Source organism: Leucoraja erinacea, chromosome 3 (genome assembly GCF_028641065.1).
Source record: "Leucoraja erinacea ecotype New England chromosome 3, Leri_hhj_1, whole genome shotgun sequence".
Lineage (NCBI taxonomy): Eukaryota > Metazoa > Chordata > Chondrichthyes > Rajiformes > Rajidae > Leucoraja > Leucoraja erinaceus.
Genome location: NC_073379.1, coordinates 3018317 through 3044647, shown reverse-complemented (window position 1 = coordinate 3044647; position 26331 = coordinate 3018317). Strand labels below are relative to the sequence as shown.

The following is a 26331-nucleotide window of genomic DNA, read 5'->3' as shown; positions in this document are numbered from 1 at the left end:
TGCCTTCTCCCCATGTCTCTTGACTTCGCTATCTTTAACAGCTATATCTAACTCTCTCTTGAAAGCCTCCAGATAATTGGCCTCCACTGGCTTACCCCTTATTCTTAAGCTGTGGCCCCGGGTTCTGGACTCCCCCAACATCGGGAACATGTTTCCTGCCCCTAGCGTGTCCAAACCCTTAATAATCTTATATGTTTCAATAAGATCCCCTTTCATCCTTCTAAATTCCAGAGTATACAAGCCCAGCCGCTCCATTCTATAAACATATGACAGTCCTGCCATCCCGGGAATTAACCTGGTGAACCTATGCTGCATTAACCTCAATAGCAAGAATGTCCTTCCTCAAATTTGGAGACCAACACTGCACACTCGATGGCCTAATTCTACTCCTATAACTTGTGAACTTGTGACAACATACTGTGGGAAATAATATTTTACAAAGCATTTGTACATCATGTGAACATTTTATTGCATTCCAAGCAAATTACACACACTTACTTACAAAATACACCCATAGAAGTTACAGCGATTCTCAATAGGCAAATTGACAAGCAGGTTTGATCATTTTTAGCACGGTCTTCTCTAAGATGCCCGGTTAGTATATATATTGAGTTCTATTTGGCTTTTTCCTTTTTTCTCATTGTCTCCTGAAAGAATTCATTGCAGGCAACAGTCAGAGCAGCAACTAAGATAACAAATTCATTGAAGTCCACCTCGTTGTCTCTGTTGGAGTCGAGATCTTTCATGATATTGTCCACTAGTGATGGGTCCTTCTGGGCCTGAAAAGAAAAAAAAAAGAGGAAGATGATGAGATATTTAATTTAATGTTACATTATTAAAATACCACTGAATTAAAGGCCTGTCCCACTTTCACCACCTAATTCACGACCTCTGCCGAGTTTGCCCTTGAATCATACTCGCAGCATGGTCGTCACGAGGTCGTAGGAGGTCGTGGGTAGGTCATGGCAGGCTGTGATGTTAATCGTAGGTACTCGTGGCATGAAGCAGGTCGGGGCGTTTTTTCTAGCATGATAAAAAATGTCCACGAGTAAAAAAGGTCGTGAATTAGGTCATGAAAGTGGGACAGGCCCTTTAAGATGTTGCCAGGATTTGAGGACCGAGGTGCATTGGAAAACTTTGTTTAGCTTCTATCTAGTCATATCAGATCTTACTACACATAAATATAATCTACCTCCTATGTTCCAACTCATTCCATATACACACCCCACCATTTGTGTAAAAAGGTTGCCCCTCAGGTTCCTTTTAAATCTTTCCTCCCTCACCTTAAACCTATGTTCTCTCCTGATTCCCCTACTTAGTTTAGAGATACAGCGCGGAAACAGGCCCTTTCGTCCCACCATTAACACATCCTATACCCACTAGGGACATAGAAACATAGAAACATAGAAATTAGGTGCAGGAGTAGGCCATTCGGCCCTTCGAGCCTGCACCGTCATTCAATATGATCATGGCTGATCATCCAACTCAGTATCCTGTTCCTGCCTTCTCTCCATACCCCCTGATCCCTTTAACCACAAGGGCCACATCTAACTCCCTCTTAAATATAGCCAATTAACTGGTGGCCTCAACTACCTTCTGTGGCAGAGAATTCCAGAGATTCACCACTCTCTGTGTGAAAAAAGTTTTCCTCATCTTAGTCCTAAAAGATTTCCCCCTTATCCTTAAACTATGACCCCTTGTTCTGGACTTCCCCAACATCGGGAACAATCTTCCTGCATCTAGCCTGTCCAACCCCTTAAGAATTTTGTAAGTTTCTATAAGATCCCCCCTCAATCTTCTAAATTCTAGCAAGTACAAACTGAGTCTATCCAGTCTTTCTTCATATGAAAGTCCTGACATCACAGGAATCAGTCTGGTGAACCTTCTCTGTACTCCCTCTATGGCAAGAATGTCTTTCCTCAGATTAGGAGATCAAAACAGTACGCAATACTCCAGGTATGGTCTCACCAAGACCCTGTACAACTGCAGTAGAACCTCCCTGCTCCTATACTCAAATCCTTTTGCTATGAATGCTAACATACCATTTGCCTTCTTCACTGCCTGCTGCACCTGCATGCCTACTTTTAATGACTGGTGTACCATGGTGTCTCGTTGCATCTCCCCCTTTCCTAATCGGCCACCATTCAGATAATAATCTACTTTCCTGTTTTTGCCACCAAAGTGGATTACCTCACATTTATCCACATTATACTGCATCTGCCATGCATTTGCCCACTCACCCAGCCTATCCAAGTCACCTTGCAGCCTCCTAGCATCCTCCTCACAGCTAACACTGTCCCCCAGCTTTGTGTCATCCGCAAACTTGGAGATGTTGCATTCAATTCCCTCGTCCAAATCATTAATTTTTTCTTTATATTTACCAAGCCAATTAACCTACATACCTGTCTTTGGAGTGGGGGGGGGGGAACCGAAGATCGCAGAGAAAACCCACGCAGGTCAGGGGGAGAATGTACAAACTCCGTACAGAGAGCACCCGTCGTCAGGATCGAAACCGGGTCTCCGGCGCTGTATTCGCTGTAAGGCAGCTACTCTAGCGCTGCGCCACTCTCCGGCGCTGTAAAATCTACGCTCCTATGAGTAAAATTGAAAATTCATATATGTATACCCTAATTTGGCAGCTACTTTGTTCTTGTTCCTTGTAGGTTGAGACTTTACCCAGGCTGCGCTTTATTCCTTGGAGCGCTAGCGCTGCGACCGTGCGTCTACCCGATCTACTACCCTCAAGACTTTGTTCTTGGGTGAGGTTGAGCAGGCTGGGACTTTATTCCTTGGAGCGCAGGAGAATGAGGGGTGATCTTATAGAGGTGAATGATACCATGAGAGAAATTCGAATTATGTGCTGATATATTTCTTCCAGTTGCTGACATTTCTCTAAACTTTACTTTAGACTTTTAAAGATCATTTTGTTGATAATAAACTGTGAATAGTTTGCTAGTTACAGTTTACTAATGGTGTGAATACATTTGCTAGTTTAAACTTTTGTCTTCTGGGTCCTCCCTAATACCTGGAATAAAAAATGACCATGAAGTAGGTTGGTGTTGCTATTGATATTGGTTCATCATCATTGTGCATATCAACTTACAGTGGAAAGATTTTGTTTGCATACTACCCGGTCAAATAAAATCATACTACATAAGTGTACAATCAAACCTGATGCAGATGCTATAGGTAGTGTAAAGAGAAAAATACTAGAGTGTAGAATATAGTATTATTGCTTTGTAGTTTTGACAGTTTCTTCCCAGCTGGTAACTGAACCATCCTTTCACCAACTAGAGAGCGGGCCTGACCTACCATCGACCTCATTGGACACCCTCAGACTATCTTTAATTGAACTTTACTGGCCTATATTTTGCACTAAATGGTATTCCTTTTATCTTGTATCTGTACACTGTGGACAGCTTGATCAGTCTTTCCACGGACTGGCCAGCACACTACAAAAAAGCTTTTCACTGTGCCCCTGTACATGCGACAACTAAACTAGACTAAACTAAACTAAACTAAACTAAACTAAACTAAACTAAACTAAACTAAACTAAACTAAACTAAACTAAACTAAACTAGACTAAACCTGCACACAATTACAGAGCAAAAAAAAATCCTATGTTCACAACGAACAAGGTTGGAAGTTTGGGATTACATCCTGGATTATGGGAGGACCTTTCAGTAGTTTGAGAACAATGGGGAAAAAGGTGTTCCTGAATCTGGTGGTATGTAGTTTCAAACCCTCCTGTACCTCCTGTCTAATGGGAGAGGGGGGAAGTGCGAATGCACAGGGTGACAAAAGGTTCTCGGCTGCTTTGCTGATGTAGTGTGGTGTGGATGGAGTCGATGGTGGTGACCTCCGTGTGATGGACTGGGCTGCAGCCACAACTCTTGAGCAGAGCTGTTCCCAAACCAAGCTGTGATGCAACCAAATAATACGCTGTCTACAGTACATCTGTTGAAGTTGGTAAGAGTTGTTAGAGTCATGTCGAATTTCCTTATTTTAATGAGGTGGTTTTGTGGCCTAGTGACCATGTGGGTGGACCAGCACAGTTTGTTGGTGATATTTACGTCTAGGAACTTGAAGATCTCAACCATTTCCACTTCGGCACCATTGAAGCTGATTGAGTTCAAGTTCAAGTTCAAGTTCAAGTGAGTTTATTGTCATGTGTACCTGATAGGACAATGAAATTCCTGCTTTGCTTAAGCACAACAGAACATAGTAGGCATTGACTAAAGAACAGATCAGTGTGTCCATATACCATACACCATTATGGTATATGGTGTATGGTATATATTTAGTGGACCCTCAATAACTTCGAGTTCGACTCCTCCCACTTCCTCCAAATACAAGGCGTAGCTATGGGCACACGCATGGGCCCCAGCTATGCCTGCCTATTTGTAGGTTACGTCGAACAATCCTTGTTCCATACATACCACGGCCCCATCCCCAACCTCTACCTCCGCTACATCGACGACTGCTTTGGTGCCACCTCCTGCACCCGCACACAACTGACTGACTTCATCCACTTCACCACTAATTTCCACCCGGCACTGAAATACACCTGGACCATCTCCGACACTTCCCTACCATTCCTTGACCTCACTATCTCCATTGCAGGTGATAGACTTCTAACCGACATACACTATAAACCCACTGACTCCCATGGCTATCTGGACTACACTTCTTCCCACCCTGCTTCCTGTAAGGACTCCATCCCCTACTCCCAATTCCTCCGTCTACGCCGTATCTGCTCCACGGATGAGGCGTTCCACACCAGGACATCTGAAATGTCCTCACTATTCAGGGAACGGGGGTTCCCCTCCTCCACCATAAATGAGGCTCGCACCAGGGTCTCTTCCATACCCCGCAACACTGCTCTCTCTCCCCATCCCCGCACTCGCAACAAGGGCCGAGTCCCCCTAGTCCTCACCTTTCACCCCACCAGCCATCACATACAAAAAATAATCCTCCGTCAGTTTCGCCACCTCCAACGTGACCCCACTACTGGCCACATCTTCCCATCTCCCCCCATATCTGCCTTCCGCAAAGACCGCTCCCTCCATAACTCCCTTGTCAATTCTTCCCTTCCCTCTCGGTCCACCCCCTCCCCGGGCACTTTCCCTTGCGGCCGCAGCAGATGCAACACTTGTCCCTTTACCTCCCCCCTCAACTCCTTTCAGGGACCCAAGCAATCGTTCCAGGTGCGACAGAGGTTTACCTGCATCTCTTCCAACCTCATCTATTGCGTCCGCTGCTCTAGATGTCAGCAGATCTATATCGGTGAGACCAAGCGGAGGTTGGGCGATCGTTTCGCCGAACACCTCTGCTCGGTCCGCAATAACCTAGCTGACCTCCCGGTGGCTCAGCACTTCAACTCCCCCTCCCACTCCGTCTCCGACCTCTCTGTCCTGGGTCTCCTCCATGGCCACAGCGAGCAGCACCGGAAATTGGAGGAACAGCACCTCATATTCCGTTTGGGGAGTCTGCACCCCGGGGGCATGAACATCGACTTCTCCCAATTCTGTTAGTCCTTGCTGTCTCCTCCCCTTCCTCAGCTCCCCTGCTGTCTCCTCCCACCCTCCAGCCTTCCGGCTACTCCTCCTTTTCCCTTTCTTGTCCCCACCCACCCCCACCCCTGATCAGTCTGAAGAAGGGTTTCGGCCCGAAACGTTGCCTATTTCCTTCGCTCCATAGATGCTGCTGCACCCGCTGAGTTTCTCCAGCTTTTCTGTGTAACCTTCGATTCTCCAGCATCTGCAGTTCCCTCTTTAATACCATACACCATTATATGGGCCATGCAAACCAACTTAGCCATTGTAACTAAATTGTGACTAAGTCAATATCTTAGTCATTAGTCACTAAAGTAGTCAATAACTAGCTCGTTTGCCATTCTGACATTGAGGGAGAGTTTTTTTTTTGTCTTGACATTATATTACAAAGCACTAAATTTCCTTTCTGTACTCTGTACATTGATGAGGTTTACTTGGATCCCTCAGTACTATTTCCCCACACTTTGCTACCTCGATGAATGATTTGAAATATATTCCCCTAGCCAGAATCGACCAGCAGCTTGCGAAACATTTTTCAGATTATCTATACAAGGCAAAAAGAAATAGAGGCGGGAGAACAGCATTGGCCCATTGCATCTGCTTCACCGTGCATCTGTTTCCACTCTGTATCTCTAAACTAAACTAAACTAAACCTAACAACAATAGCAACGAGGTCAACCATGGAGATAGATCATCCCACTCACTTGCAATGGTCTTAGATAGGCATCATCCAATGTCAAGTCCTTTAAGAATGCTGTGCATTTCATTCAAGTACATTTGATGGATGCAACCTTAATGCCATGGAGCAACAGACAGAGAGAGAACTTGTCACACTGGGATGTAAAGAAAGATCAATTCATTCTTGGGACAGATATTGAACAGCTCCACTCTTTGGTTCTGCTCAGAATGGCAGCACATCATGGAGAATGAGTCATTTACGTCAACTAATCAAACTACAACTTGGGCGGCACGGTGGAGCAACGGTAGAGTTGCTGTCTTACGGTGCCAGAGACTTGGGTTCGATCCTGGCTGCGGGTGCTGTCTGTACATTGTTCATATATTCTCCCCGTGTCCGGCATTGGTTTTCTCCGGGTGCTCCGGTTTCCTCCCACACTCCAAAGATGTACAGGATTGGCTTGGTATAAATGTAAATTGCCCCAAGTGTGTACAGGATAGTGTTAATGTGCAGGGATCGCTGGTCAGTATGGACTGGGTGGGCCGAAGGGCCTGTTTCCACTCTGTATCTCTAAACTAAAATAAACTAAACTAAACTAAACCTAACAACAACATGAAGCCTGGATCGCCTCAGTGCAGAGGGAGAACAAGGAGGGAAGAGACAGAGACTTTAAGACTTTTGCCTTCCATCACAGTGAGGAGGTGCCTGGTGAACTCACTGTGGCGGATGTTAATTTGTGTTTATTGTGTGTTTCGTTATTTATTATTATATGTATGACTGCAGGCAACAAAATTCCGTTCAGACCAAAAGGTCTGAATGACAATAAAGGAACTCAATCCAATCCAAACATCCCCCCCAATCTGAGATACAGTAATCTACGGGCTTTATGGTAACCTGAATGTCCAACCACTCTAACGGCGTATATTAAGGAATGCACCAAAATCTCCGGGCACATGCTTTTAGACATGTTCATTTATTTTTTGCAATTATTGCATTTCAGAATTTTATTTCCCGTAAAATTATCTTTTTTGTTAAAGAACTGAAACCACACCCTCCTTCACCTAAGATAGACACAAAAAGCTGGAGTAACTCAACTGGTCAGATAGCATCACTGGAAAAAAGGAATAGGTGACGTTTTTGGTCGAGACTCTTCTTCAGACTGCGAGTCAGGGGAGGGGAATCTAGAGGTATGAAAAGGTGCATAGAAAACATGGTCGTGGAGCTGGAGAGCAGGAGGAATCACAGAGGGGATGAAGCAAGAGAGGGTGCTGCAGAATTCTTCACCAATTCAAATATTGAGGACATTAAACCCTTCTCGGTCTAAACACGATAAATCATTCTGTTGGAATAATAGAATATAGCCATTCACACAGATGGAGCTAGAGCTGGAAATGCAGATGGAGCTAGAGCTGGAGATGGAGCTGGAGTTGGAGATGGAGCTGGAACTAGAGCTAGAGTTGGAGCTGGAGCTGGAGCTGGAGTTGGAGCTAGAGTTGGAGATGGATCTAGAGTTGGAGATGGAGCTGGAGATGGAGCTGGAGATGGAGATGGAACTGGAGATGGAGATGTAACTGGAGATGGAGCTGGAGATGGAGCTGGAGCTGGAGCTGGAGCTGGAGCTGGAGCTGGAGCTGGAGCTGGAGCTGGAGCTGGAGCTGGAGCTGGAGATGGAGCTGGAGCTGGAGATGGAGCTGGAGCTGGAGATGGAGCTGGAGCTGGAGATGGAGATGGAGTTGGAGATGGAGCTAGAGTTGGAGATGGAGCTGGAGATGGAGCTGGAGATGGGGCTAGAGCTGGAGATGGAGCTAGAGCTTGGAGATGGAGCTGGAGATGGAGCTGGAGATGGAGCTGGAGCTGGAGCTAGAGCTGGAGATGGAGCTGGAGCTAGAGTTGGAGATGGAGCTGGAGATGGAGATGGAGCTAGAGCTAGAGTTGGAGCTAGAGTTGGAGCTAGAGTTGGAGATGGAGTTGGAGATGGAGATGGAGATGGAGCTGGAGATGGAGTTGGAGATGGAGCTAGAGTTGGAGATGGAGTTGGAGATGGAGCTAGAGTTGGAGCTAGAGTTGGAGATGGAGCTGGAGATGGAGCTGGAGATGGAGTTGGAGATGGAACTAGAGTTGGAGATGGAGCTGGAGATGGAGCTGGAGATGGAGTTGGAGATGGAGCTAGAGTTGGAGATGGAGCTGGAGATGGAGCTGGAGATGGAGATGGAGCTGGAGATGGAGTTGGAGATTAAGCCTTTATCTGCCATGAAAAACCAACGGGAATATGCAGTTTCCGAGGATAGAAATTGCTTTAAATGTGTAATATACTGGGTAGCATATAAATAAATGAATTGGCAGGTTAATGTTTATGTTTGACCCTCTAGTGCAATACCACGTCACAGTTTTTCCTTTTTGCTCATATTGACTCATCTGGATAAGATATTCATTTAAAGTAGTTACATTAGGCTACTCTTTATTTATCTAATCGCACACCACTTACCTCTGGTTAGAGATGAGGGCAGATTTTATAACGAGTCTCTGCTTCCTACATGGATATTGTGTTGCTGCATGCAATTATGGTAAGTGCGTGTAGTAATATATTTCTGTTTGCAAATTAACATATTTTAGTTTAGTTGTAAGAGATAGAGAGTGGAAACGGGCCATTCGGCCCATCGACCAGCGATCCCCGTACACTAGTACTATGCTACACGCTTGGGACAATGTACAATTTTTATCAAAGCCCATTAACCTACAAGCCTGTATGTCTTTGGAGTGTGGGAGGAAACTGGAGCGCTGGAAACCGGAGTGGGAAAAAACCCACACCGTCACGGGGAGAAGGTACAAACTCCGTACAGACAGCACCCGTAGTTAAGATCGAACCCGGGCCTCTGGCACCATAAGGCAGCAACTCTATTGTTGCACCATGTTGCCACCGGCTCTTGTATTTGAGTTCATTTGTTTGGGTACTCTAATTTTTTAAAGCATTGGAAAACATTACCGAAATTAACATCCGCTTGGAAATCAGAACACACATTAGCTTTCAATTGTAGCCATTTCTTTCACAGGTGAAATTTTGTGGGTGAAAGCGGCTTGAGAGGGTAGTACCTTGAAATCTGTGTCACTGAGTCACCCAACACAGAAACAAACTCTTCTGAGTCCGCACTGATCATCAAGCACCCATTCACACCAATCATAGAAACATAGAAACATAGAAAATAGGTGCAGGAATAGGCCATTCGGCCCTTCGAGCTTGCACCGCCATTCAATATGATCATGGCTGATCATCCAACTCAGTATCCTGTACCTGCCTTCTCTCCATACCCCCTGATGCCTTTAGCCACAAGGGCCACATCTAACTCCCTCTTAAATATAGCCAATGAACTGGCCTCAACTACCTTCTATGGCAGAGAATTCCACAGATTCACCACTCTCTGTGCGAAAAATGTTTTTCTCATCTTGGTCTTAAAAGACTTCCCCCTTATCCTTAAACTGTGACCCCTTGTTCTGGACTTCCCCAACATCGGGACCAATCTTCCTGCATCTAGCCTGTCGAACCCCTTAAGAATTTTGTAAGTTTCTATAAGTTCCCCCCTCAATCCTCTAAATTCCAGCGAGTACAAGCCGAGTCTATACAGTCTTTCTTCATATGAAAGTCCTGACATCCCAAGAATCAGTCTGGTGAACCTTCTCTGTACTCCCTCTATGGCAATAATGTCTTTCCTCAGATTAGGAGACCAAAACTGTACGCAATACTCCAGGTGTGGTCTCACCAAGACCGTGTACAACTGCAGTAGAACCTCCCTGCTCCTATACTCAAATCCTTTTGCTATGAATGCTAACATACCATTCGCTTTCTTCACTGCCTGCTGCACCTGCATGCCTACTTTCAATGACTGGTGTACCATGACACCCAGGTCTCGTTGCATCTCCCCTTTTCCTAATTGGCCACCATTCAGATAATAGTCTGCTTTCCTGTTTTTGCCACCAAAGTGGATAACCTCACGTTTATCCACATTATACTGCATCTGCCATGCATTTGCCCACTCACCCAACCTATCCAAGTCACCCTGCAGTCTCCTAGCAGCCTCCTCACAGCTAACACTGCCCCCCCAGCTTCGTGTCACCCTATGCTAAACCCATGTTACCCTCTCTATATTCTCTCCATATATACTCACCACATTCCCTTCAACTCTCCCCATATCCCACCACTTACCCACGCACTGGCAGCAACCTACAGTGGGCAATTAATCCACCAACATAAAGTTCTTTGATCTGTGTAAGGAAGGGGGAAAAGTCCGTGTGGTCACAGGGAGAATGAGTAAACTCCATCCAAATAAATGCAGAGGTCACGATTGAACCTGGGTCGCTGGAGCTGTGAGGCAGCCGCTCGACTAACTTTATCATCCTGTTGCCATCCTGCAAACGTACACACACCCTGCAGTACACTGTGGCCCAGCTGGGAGAACCGCTGCCTCACAGAGCCAGAGACCCTGGTTCAATCACACATTCTCCCCGTAACTGTGGGGGATTCCTCCGGGTGGTACATTTTCCTCCCGCCTGCCAAAGACGTGCAGGTTTGTAGGTCGAAGGTGGACACAAAAAGCTGGAGTAACACAGCGGGTCAGGTAGCATCTCTGGAGAGAAGGACTAGGTGCTGTTTTGGGTCGAGACCCTCCTGCACTCTGAGGCTTTTGTGTCTATCTTGGTTTAAACCGGCATCTGCAGTTCCTTGGTAGGTTAATTGGTCTCAGTACAATGTGTCGGGAGTGAATGAGAAAGTAGGATAACATAGAACGAGCGTGAACCGATGATCCACGGTCAGTGCGGGCTCGGCGGGCCGAAGGGCCTGTTTCCATGCTGTATCTCTAAACTAAACTAAACATGCCTGTGAAAGGGATAAGTAATCAGCACCAGGCAACTGTTTAAATATGGAAAATGTGGTCTTTGTTTGGTCATAATCATTTATTTATGCAACATATTGGTGGAGACCAGCCCCACTAATCTCCTGTCTACATCTGCTATCAAGCCCAGATTTATAGATGTCACTATTTGGAACATTGGAGACTTTACGACCTAGAAAAATGAATATATTCTGCCAAAAGTACTTTAGTTCTTTTAATCTATATATTTGTACAAAGATAATAATTAACTGAGTAATAACAGAAAGTGAAGATGAAAATCAGTTTTGCACAACTATATGAAGTATTGACAATAGACAAGAGGTGCAGGAGTAGGCCATTCGACCCTTCCAGCCAGCACCGCCAATCAATGTGATCATGGCTGATCATCCCCAATCAGTACCCCGTTCCTGCCTTCTCCCCATATCCCCTGACTCCATTATCTTTAAGATCCCTATCTAGCTCTCTCTTGAAAGTATCCAGAGAACTGGCCTCCACCGCCCTCTGAGGCAGAGAATTCCACACTCACATCTCTTTGTGTGAAAAAGAGAGTATACTGGTTTCTCATAAGATCATAAGTGATAGGAGCAGAATTATGCCATTCGGTCCATCAGGTCTACTCTGCCATTTAATCATGACTGATCTATCTCTCCCTCCTAACCCCATTCTCGTGCCTTCTCCCCATTACCCCTGACCCCTAATCAAGAATCTATCTATTGTGTTTAAGAAGGAACTGCAGAAGCAGATGCTGGAAAATCGAAGGTACACAAAAAAGCTGGAGAAACTCAGCGGGTGCAGCAGCATCTATGGAGCGAAGGAAATAGGCAACGTTTCGGGCTGAACCCCTTCTTCAGAAGGGTTTCAGCCCTTCTCCATCGATGCTGCTGCACCTGCTGAGTTTCTCCAGCTTTTTTGTGTACCTAAGAATCTATCTATTTCTGCCTTAAAAATATCAATCGTCAATCTCCACAGCCTTCTGTGCAAAGAACTCCACAGATTCACCAATTTCTCCTCATCTCCTTCCAAAGGAACTTTAAGAACTTTATCAGCTTCTGTGTCTGAATGGTTCTGTTGCAGGATCCTCGACTTAAAATATTAACTTTGCTTCTCTTTCTGTAAAGGTTGCCTGACATTGCTGAGGGTTTAAAGCAATTTTTGTTCTTGTTTCGGATTCCCGCATTACCAATAAAAAATATATATTTTGAAGATTCAGATTCAGATTCAGATTCAGATTCAATTTTAATTGTCATTGTCAGTGTACAGTACAGAGACAACGAAATGCATTTGGAGACAACGAAAACTAAGATTAGTTAGTTTCTATTTCTCTGGTTTGAAAGGCACGTGAATCAGCTAATTTCCCATAAGTAGAACCTATTTATACAGCAATTAGAGTTACATTTCCGTTGACGTTATCTCAATTTTCAGACATATTGGCCTCCATTTTTGGCACATTGGCCATTGTCAGTCAGAGTATCGAGTATAGAAGTTGGGAGGTCATGTTGCAGATGTATAAGAGGTTGGTGAGGCCACATTTAGAGTATTGTGTTCAGTTCTGGTATAGGAAAGATGTTGTCAAGCTTGAAAGGGTGCGGAGAAGATTTACGATGATGTTGCCAGGACTCGAGAGCCTGAGCTATGGGGAGAGGTTGAGCAGGCTGGGACGTTATTTTCTGGAGCACAGGGGGATGAGGGGAGGTCGTTAGTGTACAAAAGTGTACAAAATCCTGAGAGGAATTGATCAGGTAAACATCAGGTGAGTCTTTTACTCAGAGCAAGGGAATCAAGAACCAGAGGACGTTAGTTTAAGGTGAGGAGGGGCAAAGACAATGGAAACCTGAGAGGTAACTTTTTTACACAAAGGATGGTGGGTTTATGGAACAAGCTGACGGAGGGAGTAGTTGAGGCAGGTACTATCCCTATGTTTAAGAAACATTTAGACAGGTACATGGATAGGACAGGTATGGAGAGATATGGGCCAAATGCGGGCATGTGGGACATGGCTTGGGCTGAAGGGCCTGTTTCCACACTGTATGACTCCACAACCCAATGACATAACATATATAAGGCTAAAGTTGTAAGTTTGGAAGAACCCATGGGGCAATATCTTTCTCTCCGGGTTATGCATTTTGGCAATCGCCTGGTACGATAAAACCTGGACAACAACAGGAGAGTCTGATTCACCCCGATAGGCAGCAGATCAACTCAATCAACCTTCTTATGTTTCTATGTTTCTATGTTTACCTCCAGTTGCAAAGCTTAAAGCTTTCCTTTTTTTTTTACATGTAACAGCATCGTACCAATACCAAATGTACAACTTTGTAACTGAAGGTAAATCCCAGGTTGGAAACAGGAAGGAACTGCAGATGCTGGTTTACACCGAAGATAGACACAAAGTGCTGGAGTAACTCAGTGGGACAGGCAGCATTTCTGGAGAGGAATGGGTGACACTTCAGGTCTGGACCCTTCTTCTAATGAGAACTAAATATAAGAAAAACTTTTTGGAGAACTAATAAATAGTTCATTTTATAAATGCACTGATTTATCCGAATCAATTAAAACATTATTACAAGGAGGTACAATCACAATCTATAAAAAATCATTTGGCCAGGTAATATTACAGAGAAATGTGAGGTGTTGCATTTTGGTAAGTCTATCATGGTCAGCACCTACACATTAAGTGGCAGGCCTCTGGGAGTGTTGTAGAGCAGATGGATCTAGGAGTGCAGGTGAATGGTTCCTTGAAGGTGGAGTCACAGGTGGATCGGTTGGTCAAAAAGGCTTTTGACACATTGGCCTTCATCTGCCAGAGTATATTGAGTATAGGAGTTGGGAGGTCATGTTGCAGGTGTATAAGACGTTGGTGAGGCCGCATTTAGAGCATTGTGTTCAGTTCTAGGCACCATGTTATAGGAAAGATGTTCTCAAGTTGGTAAGGGTACAGAGAAGATTTACGAGGCTGTTGCCAGGACTAGAGGGTCTGAGCTATAGAGAGTGGTTGAAAAGGCTGGGGCTCCTTGGAGCATAGGAGGATGAGGGGTGATCTTACAGAGGTGTATAAAATCATGAGAGAAAACCGGAGCTCACGAAAGAAACCCACGCGGTCATATGATAATTTCCAGCTCGTTCCATTCTGCAGTGTGGCTCAGGTAAGGGTGGCACAAAAGCATAGTGTGGGCAGCATGTTAGATCGAGGGCGATATAGCCTATTGTAACCTGCCCTCGGATGCTACATTGTAAAAACTGTAGTAATTTAGTTTAGTTTAGAGATACAGCACGGAAACAGGCCCTTCGGCCCACTGAGTCCGCGCCAACCAGCGATCTCTGTACACTACCACTATCCGACACACTAGGTGACAATTTACAATCTTTACTGATGCCTTTGGGTCTTTGGAGTGTGGGAGGAATCCGGAGAAAACCCATACGGTCACGGGGAGAACGTACAACTCTGTACAGACAGCACTGGTAGTCAGGATCAAATTCGGGTCTCTGGCGCTGTAAGGCAGCAACTCTACCGCTGTGCCACTCTGGTAGACCACAATTATCAATTATCGAGGTTCAATTACTTATGCAAAAGTAACCATTTCCTTTTTCATTGTGACCAACACATCCCCATATAGCCATATAACAATTACAGCATGGAAACAGGCCATCTCGGCCCTTGTAGTCCGTGCCGAACACTTACTCTCACCTAGTCCCATCCACCTGCACTCAGACCATAACCCTCCATTCCTTTCCCGTCCATATACCTATCCAATTTATTTTTAATTGATAACATCGAACCTGCCTCCACCATTTCCACTGGAAGCTCATTCCACACAGCTACCACTCTCTGAGTAAAGAAGTTCCCCCTCATGTTACCCCTAAACTTTTGTCCTTTAATTCTCAAATCATGTCTTCTTGTTTGAATCTTCCCTACTCTCAAAGGGAAAAGCTTATCCACATCAACTCTCTCTATCCCTCTCATCATTTTAAAGACCTCTATCAAGTCCCCCCTTAACCTTCCGCGCTCCAAAGAATAAAGACCTATCTTGTTCAATTTTTCTCTGTAACTTAGGTGCTGAAACCCCTGCCTTGATATAAAATTCCACTTCTAATGAAGGTCCTATTTACTTAAGTTATAGCAAAAACAATTTTCCTGCATCATTGTTAGGTTTTGATTTAGGTTTAGGTGTATAATTCCATGGACAAAGGGAATTCTGCTCATCTGCTCTTTTTTGAAATAGTGTTGGGGTTCTTGAAAGTCCATCTTTGAAAGAAGATGAGACTTTGGTTTAACATCTCAAGTTTAGGTTTAATTCAGGTCTATTATTGTCATATGGGGTACAGTGAAAAGCCTCGTTTTGCAATCAAATCAGACAATGCTCAATAAATATGGGCAATCATGCCAAACTACATTACAATAGATGGAGTGAAGGGAAAAGTTGCAGAATATAGTTCTCAGCATTGTGGCACTTCAGTTCAATGTCTATAATGAGGTAGAGGAGAATGGGATCTATGGAAGGACCATTCAGAAACCTGATATCAGATGGGATGAAGCTGTTCCTGAGTCTGATGGTGCACACGTTCAAGCTTCTGTCCACTATTAGTGGTGCATGTTTTTAAGCTTGTGTATCTACTGCTCAATAGCAGTGGGAAGAGGGAATGCCTGGGGTGGGACAAGTCTTTGATTATGTTGGCTGCCAATTTCAAAATTGCGACTGGTAGATTTTGTTTGGCAAGGTTGTGTCTGAATGCCTATTCTTTTTCCTACTTGCCTGACCCCCAATAATATTGCTTCTGTTGATAACTCTGACCTTAATTGCAAGTGGCTCTGAAGTCAGAGTAACAATATCACACCTTTTATTTCTATTCCATCCTACCCCCATTACCCCTGCTACTCCTCAGCCTTCCCCATTCAAAATGTCAATAATGAGCTTCAGAATGAGTACATTAATAATGTCGACAATCCACAACAATCTCAGTGCTGTCCCCAGTGGTGGATTAGATGATGTCTTGTTTAACTGTCTGCGGGTATGAGCAATGTGGAGGATAATATCCCATTACAGATATATATTTAGCTAATAGCAGAAATAACTGCCTCAGAAGGCAGTGGAGGCCAATTCTCTGGATGCTTCAAGAGAGAGTTAGATAGAGCTCTTAAAGATAGCGGAGTCAAGGGGGTATGGGGAGAAGGCAGGAACGGGATACTGATTGTGGATGATCAGCCATGATCATAGTGAATGGCGGTGCTGGCTCGAAGGGCCGAATGGCCTACTCCTACACCTATTGTCTATTGTCATAAGATATTGTTCTGGACTCTCTATGCTCTTAATAGTGGAATTTGGAATGATTGAGAGATGCTTAGATGTGATGTATACTGACAAACCTTGAAGATTTGTTTAAGAAGGAACTGCAGATGCTGGACAATGGAAGGTAGACACAAATGCTGGAGAAACACAGCGGGTGAGTCAGCATCTATGGAGCGAAGGAAATAGGTGACATATCGGGTCAAGACCCTTCTTCGTTCCTTCGCTCCGTGGATGCTGCCTCACCCGCTGAGTTTCTCCAGCATTTTTGTCAACCTTGAAGTTTTGGTCAGAGCAAGGGATGAGGTGCGTGGTTTGTGTAACGGGATTCCTGGTAGCCTGTGTTATTTTAATGCAACAATCTGGGCGGTCATGGTGGTGCAGCAGTAGAGTTGCTGCTTTACAGAGTTTGCACGTTCTCACCGTGACCGGCGTGGGTTTTCGGCGAGATCTTCGGTTTCCTCCCACACTCCAAAGACGTACAAGTTTGCGGGTTAATTGGCTTGGTAAATGTAAAAATTGTCCCTAGTGTGTGTAGGATAGTGTTAATGTGTGGGGATCGCTGGTCGGCCCGGATCCGATGAGCCGAAGGGCCTGTTTCTGTGCTGTATCTCTAAACTGTATCTCTAAACTAATCTATGCTCCCCCGAATATCAGAGTAGTTCACTGATGTAGTCCACTGAACTGGGGCAAATGACACATGTTTAGCTTAGTTTAGATTCAGATTCAATTTTAATTGTCATTGTCAGTGTACAGTACAGAGACAACGAAATGCATTGTTGTCTTAGTTTAGAGATACAGCGCGGAAACAGGCCCTTTGGCCCTCCGTGTCAACGCCGACCAGCGATCCCTGTACACTAACACCATCCTACACACACTAGGGCCAATTTTTACATTAATCAAGCCAATTGATCTACAAACCAGAGAAAACCCACGCAGGTCACGGGGAGAACGTACAAACTCCGTACAGACAGCGCCTGTGGTCAGGATCGTACCTGGGCCTCTGGCGCTGTGAGGCAGCAACACCACCGCTGCGCCACCGTGATGCCCCTGTTTAAATTACAGGACCTGGGTAGAGCAAAAATATCACGGACACGTTTTTATGGGAATGGTCAAAACCTTTAGATCCCTGATTTAATTAAAATCTATTACAACTTTGCGATGCATGCAATATTATTGCAAAAGGTGCGTTTTTTTAATTTAATTTGGACAGGGGAAATGTTGGTTTGTGTAATGGATAAATTAAGTTTGTGTGGCTTGACTGGTTCATCAACAGAACTTCGTAAAATGCCTTTATATATCATTATAAAATAGTTGCATTCTTTGAAAACAGCATCCATTATGATTTTTCTTTAGAAACGGAAGCTTCTTAGAGATCAGACATAACACCTTAAGCATACGTGATATATATCTAAAACATTTCTTTATATATGTTATAAATTATATCTCCGTAAAATGCTTTTAAGTGTATTTGATATATCGCTAGAGTATATATACACATATAACACCTTTATATGTATACATACCTATACCTATATGTGTGTGTGTGTGTGTGTGTGTGTGTGTGTGTGTGTGTGTGTGTGTGTGTGTGTGTGTGTGTGTGTGTGTGTGTGTGTGTGTGTGTGTGTGTGTGTGTGTGTGTGTGTGTGTGTGTGTGTGTGTGTGTGTGTGTGTAGTGTGTGTGAGTGAGTGTGAGTGTGTGTGTGTATATATATACACACCCACAAACACACCATCTTAGGACTCATTTAATTAGTAATATTTACTAACAATGTCACTGACTGGGACCCGGCATGGAGGGGCCACCGAGAATGAAGAAGGACCCAACATGGGGGGGCCACCGAGAAAACAAAGAGGGACCATTGTGTACGACATTGAACACTTTTTATCCTTGTCGGTGCCCTTTACGTAGCGACTCTTTGCATACTTTGTGTATGGAATGCAAAACAACGAATTTCACTGTGACATGTTGGAATTTATTAAAAAATGTATATATGTGGCATTCTGGTGTCGCAGAACGTACTCATCTCAGGTGCGAGATAAAGGAGATTACTGGGGCTTGTGCTGCAATAGATTTTACCGTGCCTGACTCAGGAATACTTGATGCCTACACAGGGGGGGGTTTGTAATGGAAAATGCTTCATCCCCCCGGTATTGACACCCAACTTCAACTTTAAGAACAGATAGCAGTTCAAATAACAAATGTCAATTATTTCTTCTATATTCTTACTATTCTTCTAAATCTCTGTAGGAATCCATCCTTACATTTAGTTTAGTTTGGAGATACAGCGTGGAAACAGGCCCTTCGGCACTCCCCGCATGTTAACACTATCCTATACACATTAGGGACAAGTTTACATTTACCAAGCCAATTAACCTACAAACCTGTACATCTTTGGAAAGTGGGAGGAAACCAAAGATTTCGGGGAAACCCACGTGATCACGGGAATAACGTACAAACTCCATACGTGCTGCAATCCATAGTTAGGATCAAACACAGGTCTCTGGTGCTTTAAGCGCTGTCAGGCAGCAGGTCTATCACTGCGCCACTGTGCCACACCATTGTGCACCACTGCATAGAGATGGAGATAACATTCTTAATTCAGGGGTTATGGGGAGAAGGCAGGAAAATGGGGTTAGGAGGAGGAGATAGATCAGTCTTGATTGAATAGCGGAGTAGAATTGATGGGCTGAATTCTGTTCCTATCACTTATGTCCTTATGACCTTAATACAATAGTAGAACCATGGACCATTTTTTGATATGGTAAGAGGTTATTGCATCTATGCTATCAAAAAAAGAGCTAGCCACCTCCCAGCACGACCCACAACCATCTTTCATGGCTCTTGAACCATACATGCAACCAATTTTTAACCATAGAAACATAGAAAATAGGTGCAGGAGGAGGCCATTTGGCCCTTCGAGCCAGCACCGCCGTTCATTGTGATCATGGCTGATCATCCCCTATCAATAACCCGTGCCTGCCTTCTCCCCATATCCCTTGATTCCACTAGCCCCTAGAGCTCTATCTAACTCTTTCTTAAATCAATCCAGTGACTTGGCCTCCACTGCCCTCTGTGGCAGGGAATTCCACAAATTCACAACTCTCTGGGTGAAAAAGTATTTTCTCACCTCAGTCTTAAATCGCCTCCCCTTTATTCTAAGACTGTGGCCCCTGGTTCTGGACTCGCCCAACATTGGGAACATTTTTCCTGAATCTAGCTTGTCCAGTCCTTTTATATGGTTCTATAAGATCCCCCTCATCCTTCTAAACTCCAGTGAATACAAGCCTTGTCTTTTCAATTTTTCCTCATATGACAGTCCCGCCATCCCAGGGATCAATCTCGTGAACCTACGCTGCACTGCCTCAATCACAAGGATGTCCATCCTCAAATTAGGAGACCAAAACTGGACACAATACTCCAGATGTGGTCTTAGCAGAGCCCTAAACAACTGCAGAAGAACCTCTTTACTCCTATACTGAAATCCTTTTGTTATGAAGGCCAACATTCCATTAGCTTTCTGTAAATAAAAGCCAATGGCCATTTAAGATTAGATTGCCTGTTTTTTTTTAAACGTTCTCCCATTTGCAACAAAGTCACTTTATGGACATTTTTCGGTAGGGTAGAGGCTGCTAACATGTGTCAGGACAAATCATTATCCTCTACAGTTAAAAATTGCATAGAATTGTTTAATAGTTTGCATCTCAGGAACATATCATTTTCATACCAAACAATGTGCACCATTTTGAGTTTTCTCTCATTTCACTTTCATCAAATGCTTCCATATCTTTCTATAATTATGACAAGAGCTAAGGGCATTACCAGAGCCCCCACACACCCACAATATGGACTGTTTACACTGCTGAACTCTGGGAGGAGGTACCGCGGCATGAAGATCGGGACAACCAGGTTCTGCAACAGCTTCATCCCCCAGGCCATAAGACTATTGAACTCACAATCAAACCGATGCTAGAACTTTCTTATACATTGCCACTTTTAAAAACTTTCCTATATATCTATTTTACAGAACTATGCACATGAAGCACTTTTTATGGGCACACTAAGCATTTTTACTGATTGCCTGATATAAATGTTATATTCTGCTGCTACTTTGTAGAGTCAATGCAACAAAAACATTTTCAATGTGCACTGTGTTTATGTGTATACCTGAATGACAATTAAAGTTATATTCTATTCTATTCTATTCTATAATTCTATAATTTACCTGGATTTTCTTAAATTAATTTATACAATCATACAACATCTCTGGCTGTCTGTCCCGCTGATTTACTGCAGCTTTTTATGTCTATCATTGGTTTAAACTAGCAATTGCAGTTCCTTCCAATAATTGTACAATCATACAACATAGTAGCAAGGATTGTGTGTGTGTGTGTGGTCAAGTTTGGTGAAAAGATATAACAAGGATTGAAGAAAAAACTTTTGCACAAAGTGTAGTCAGAATTTGCAAATGCACTGTCTGTAGGGACAGTGGAAACATAATCCATTGTTAAAAACCCTCAGGCTGGGTCTAAGAAAACAAATATAGATAGGACAGTTATTGAGAAGAAAATCTAGCTTGGCTGTCCTGCAAGAAGCCATGTCCATAATATAATTCAGAAGACTTAAGTTTAGGTATATTATTGTCACGTGTACCGAGGTGCAGAGAAAAGCATTAGTTTGCATGTTTCGAGACGGAGCGACTCATGTTGCAGCGCCCCCTACAGCCTGCTTGTCTTTTTCTTTGTCTAGTTAATGTAGTTGTTTGTGTTTTTTAATACTGTTTTTAACTGTGTATGTGTGGAGGGCCGGGGGGAAGGGGGGAGGGGGAAACTTTAAAAAATCTCTTCCCTGCACGGGAGACCCGACCTTTTCCCTGTCGGGTCTCCATTGTCGTTGGGGCCTAGCACCGTGGAGCGGCCTCCAGCCTGAACGACCCGGGGCTCCAGTCGCGGAGCCTGCGGAGCTGCGGACTCACCATTGTGGGGCTGGCCGGCCTCAGAGCGTGGGGAGCGGTGGTGGCTCGCTGGTGCGCCCCGACCCCGGAGCTCGGAGGCTCCAGCTGCAGCCGCAGGTCCGGTGGACTGTCGGGATATCGGGAGCTCACGGGTCTGGGTGGGAGACCGCTTTTCGGAGCTCCCACAACGCAACTTCTCCCGCCCGTGTTGCGGGGTTGGAACGACCCGGAGCGGGGCCGTACATCGCCAGGCACGGCTTTAACGGCCGCGGGACATTCCAGCGCCCGCCGGGGGCTCCAACTTTGTGACTTTTGGGCCTGGAGCAGGGCCGTACATCGCCCGGCGCGGCCTAAAATGGCCATGGGACTTACCATCGCCCGCCTGGGGCTTCGACATCAGGAGAGAAATGGTGCAGGGGAGAGAAAAGACTTTACCTTCCATCACAGTGAGGAGGAGATTCACTGTGATGGATGTTTGTGTGGATTGAATTGTTGGTGTGTCTTGTAGGAATTGTCTTTGTTTGTATGGCTGTAGGAACGGAGTTTCGTTGGAGCCTCACTGAGGTTCAAATGATATGGAATAAATATTGTATTATTGTGTTGTATTGTTATCCAATCAATAAGATAATACCGCACAAGAATACAATCAAGGCAAACACAAGTACGCAAGGAAGAGTAAAATAGCGGAGTGCAGAATATAGTTTCTCAGCATTGCAGTGTTTATAGGTTCCAGAGCAAATGCCCAATGTCTGCAATGAGGTAGGTTGGAAAACCAGGACTGTATCCCAGTTTATGGAAGAATCCTTCAGAAGGCACACTGTTTGCAAATATAAGAGGGGCAGATTCAATGGTAATATACAAAAATGAATTGGCTACATAATTTAAAAAATACATATTCCCTAGGCTAGAGGGAAAGAACAGCTGAATGGGCAACTCTTTTAAAGAGCCAGCACAACTATGATGGGCTGAAGGGTTCATGTTTGTGATTCTATAATACATTTTGCGCATGGAACCATAGTTCATCAAAGAATTGTCATCAAAGATTGTAATTCACTCAATCAGTAGAAACAAGGAACGGCAGGAGCTGATTTACAAAACGAAAAGTGCACAATGTGCTGGAGTAACTCAGGGATCAGGCAGCAAATCTGGAGAACATGGATAGGAAGCGTTTTGGGTTGGAAACCTTCCTCTGAAGAAGGATCCCAAATCGAAACGTCGCCTATCCATGTTGTTCAGAGGTGCTGCCGGGCCCTGCTGAGTTACTCCAGCACTTTGTGTCCTTCATTCACCCTGTTAACTCTGTGCCAGCTCCTAGAAAAATTCTCCATCTGTCCCATTCGCCGAAGATAAGACACAAAATGCTAGAGTAACTCAGTGGGACCGGCAGCATCTTTGGAGGGAAGGAACGGGTGATGTTTCGGGTCGAGACACTTCTTCAGACTTCCGCCTGCTTTTCCCCCCACTGACTTGCAAATGTTTTTGGATTGAAGTGTTCACCTTGTTCTCTTCTGACAGCTCCCAATTGATTCCATTCTCACTACCTCTATCGACAGTAAACTGCAAATCATGACTACACTCTGCCCAAAGTTATTTTCCTTAATCCATCGTTTATCTTCAGACCAAAATGTTAAATCTGTTCCCTGATGAATTCCTGGCAACAGCTTCCCTCTAATTATCCTACCTAAGTCCTGGTGTGGATTTCAATGTTATAACTTTGCTCTAAACGCTGTACCCTTTACCTTTTATCTATATCCTTATACTGTGGATGGATTGATTTGTAGTCACGTATAAGACAGATAGACACAAAGTGTTGAAGTAACTCAACGGGTCAGGCAGCATCGCGTTTTAGGTCCCCAGACACTCTGAAGAAGGGTCCCGACCCGTGGCATCGACCATCCTTTTTCTCCAGAGATGCTGCCTGACCCGCTGAGTTACTTTAGCACTTAGTATCTATCTTGATATAAGCCAGCATCTGCGATTATTTCTTTCTACATCTATGCTATAGTCAGGTATAGTCTGACTGGATAATACACAAACAAACGCTTTTCACTTGTCTCCGTACAGAGGATGATAATAAACCAAACTAACGATAGACACAAAATGCTGGAGTAACTCAGCAGAACAGGCAGCATCCCTGGAGAGTGATGTTTCGGGTCAAGACCCTTCCTCAGACTGCCTGTCCCACTGAGTTAATCTAGCATTTTGTGTCTATCTTCGGTGTAAACCAGCATCTGCAGTTCTTTCTTGTACAATAAATTAAACTAAACTTCATGTTAGGGGAAATGTGTAAGGAAACGCCTTCAAAAGGCATAGAATATTGCTTTTCCCTCACATCAGTCTGAAGAAGGGCGTCGGCCCGAAACGTTGCCTATTTCCTTCGCTCCATAGATGCTGCCGCACCCGCTGAGTTTCTCCAGCATTATTGTCTAGCGTAGAGTATTGCCACCCAGTTTCCCAACAATGACACCCCAGGGTTTGAAACATCTTTTGGCTCTGAAGACTGCTCAACTCAAATAATTTTCCCCATCAAAGTCAGATGGTTAATAAAAAAGGATAAGCGGTATAACTTATGAAGAAAGACTGGATTTGTACTCGCTAGAATTTAGAAGATTGAGGGGGGATCTTATAGAAACTTACAAAATTCTTAAGGGGTTGGACAGGCTGGATGCAGGAAGATTGTTCCCGATGTTGGGGAAGTCCAGAACAAGGGGTCACAGTTTAAGGATAAGGGGGAAATCTTTTAGGGCCGAGATGAGGAAAACATTTTTCACACAGAGAGTGGTGAATCTGGAATTCTCTGCCACAGAAGGTAGTTCAGGCCAGTTCATTGGATATATTTAAGAGGGAGTTAGATGTGGCCTTTGTGGCTAAAGGGATCAGGGTTATAGAGAGAAGGCAGGTACAGGATACTGAGTTGGATGATCAGCTATGATCATATCGAAGGGCCGAATGGCCTACTCCTGCACCTATTTTCTATGTTTCTATGTTTCTATAACAGTACTAGAGAAAGTAAGAGCGAGAGTAAGGAAAGTTGAATGAAAGCATTCAAAATGCTGGAAATACCCAGCAAGTTGGGCAGCGTCTGTGGACGGAGAAACGGAGTTAACATTCCGGGAGGAAGAGCCACAGTGAGAACAGAAGGGAAGAGGCCGATAGTTGTGTGGTCTTCAATCTGCATGTCCCCCCCGCCCATCCGCCAGGTTGCAGGCTGCGCTTACCGCCAGGAAGTGCTGAAGTTCGTGGTGCAGAAGATCCTTGAGTTCGCCCTTGTTGAGTTTGTACATGTCTCCCTCTTTGCCCGAGTAGTTGTGGAAGACGTGGATCAGCGTGTCCATCGCACCTTCCAACTGGGATGGCATGGTTTCAGAGATCTGAGGAGCAAGCCAAAATGCAGAGCTAAGTACTCTCTCTCTCTCTCTCTCTCCCTCTCTCTCTCTCTCCCTACCCACTCTCAAACAAAAAGGATTAAGGCGTAAAATGATCCAGCTAAGTGCTATTTACACACAAGCTGCTTGTCACAAACGGTATCCCATTAACACCGGGTATAATCCAAAACGTGGCCACAGAATATCACCCACAGCCCCACAATATACACACAATATACACCAGCAGTGACAACACACGCAAAAACAGACACTATCGCTCAATCAGTAACTTCTACCAAAACATTATCTCCTCATCTCCCCCCTCCCCAAAAAACTTAAATACAATGAACAAGATGAGAACAGATGAACAAACCAATAGACTAAACAAGGGCGTGATTACCTTCGGTAGGAAGGACAAGAAGAATCGAGCTGGTGAGAAGCAATGGACTTGGCTGGTAATTCTCGGCAGAATTTATAGCTGAAATATCATTTGAAACACACCTATCCGATCAGCCAATAATAAGATTTTTTTTAAAGAGTTCGGCCGGTGGGATGCAGAAACAAGAACAACAGCCCTCCCAAGGCACTGAGTTAAGTGCTCGCTCACTCACCCATGAGGGTCACTTACAATTGTTTCCTGTCTCTTGTGCAGCCCAAGTGAACTAATTTGTACTCCAGCAGAAACGTGGCCCTCCTTTGTAGAAATGGAATCTTATAAAGCACCCCTGAAACTAATTTGGAAAACCGATCCCCATTTTCGTTAATACCAATAGTTTATCTTTTCGGGATGATCCGTCTTCAAATGATTCCTACGTTAAGAAGCCCCACTACTTTTATCCGCAGTTGAATGCGATGGCATCATCAGCGTTTGTTATTGTTCCGCTTGGCTCCTTGCACCAGGTGTATTAATCCCCTTGTTGGGTGTTCTTTTTCCTTCCTTTCTGTCCCGCTCTGGGACACGGATATATACGTTCAGAGATATCATGTATTCCAAAATAGCCTGTTAATTAAGCACTGCCCCTGTTTCCGCTCCAGAGCTCTCCCAGGCACAACTTGACGTGTGTGTGTGTGGGCAATGCAGAAACCTGCTGTTCGAGAGTACTTCCAGCACACTCAAACGTCCGAGTGCTTCATGGGTGAATGTCCAAAACATTAGTTGGACCATAACAACATTGGTTGGAAGATTAAACTGTTAAAGAGAGGCCTAAAAAAGAATTTATAGATTTAGAGTCATAGATTGATACATTGTGGAAACAGGCCCTTCGGCCCAACTTGTCCACACCAGCCAACATGTCCCAGCTACCCTGGTTCCACTTGCCTGCACTTGGTCCATAACCCTCCAAACTTGTCCTATCCATGTACCTGTCCAATTGTTCCTTAAACAATAGGATAGTCCCGGCCTCAACTACCTCCTCTGGCAGCTTATTCCATACACCCACCACCCTTTGGGTGAAAAAGTTAGCCCTCGGATTCTTATTGAATCTTTTCCCCTTCACCTTGAACCTTTGTCCTCTGGTCCTCGATTCCCCTACTCTAGGTAAAAGACTCTGTGCATCTACCCGATCTATTCCTCTTGTGATTTTGTACACCTCTATAAGATCTCCCCTCATC

The 26331-nt window shown here is 44.5% G+C and overlaps 1 protein-coding gene across 2 annotated transcripts; it reads right to left on the bottom strand.

Moving 5' to 3' along the window:
• Positions 1-444: 444 nt before the first annotated feature.
• Positions 445-25616, bottom strand: s100z (S100 calcium binding protein Z). 2 transcript variants are annotated; one of them, XM_055631460.1, is made up of 3 exons: positions 25332-25616; positions 24574-24726; positions 445-779 (listed from the first exon to the last, which is right to left on the bottom strand). In XM_055631460.1, the coding sequence occupies exons 2-3, from the start codon at positions 24712-24714 to the stop codon at positions 615-617; spliced, it is 306 nt and encodes a 101-aa protein (XP_055487435.1). In that variant the 5' UTR covers positions 24715-24726; positions 25332-25616; the 3' UTR covers positions 445-614. The 2 variants fall into 2 exon arrangements, with proteins under 2 accessions (XP_055487435.1, XP_055487425.1); XM_055631450.1 differs by lacking the exon at positions 25332-25616 and adding an exon at positions 25121-25316.
• Between the last annotated feature and the right edge of the window lie 715 nt (positions 25617-26331).

Coding starts and splice junctions, on each gene's coding strand:
- s100z (XM_055631460.1), bottom strand. CDS start 24,714: ATGCCATCCCAGTTGGAAGGTGCGATGGACACGCTGATCCACGTCTTC. Junction 780..24,573: donor AACTTCAGCACTTCCTGGCG/GTAAGCGCAGCC, acceptor TTTTCTTTTCAG/GCCCAGAAGGACCCATCACT.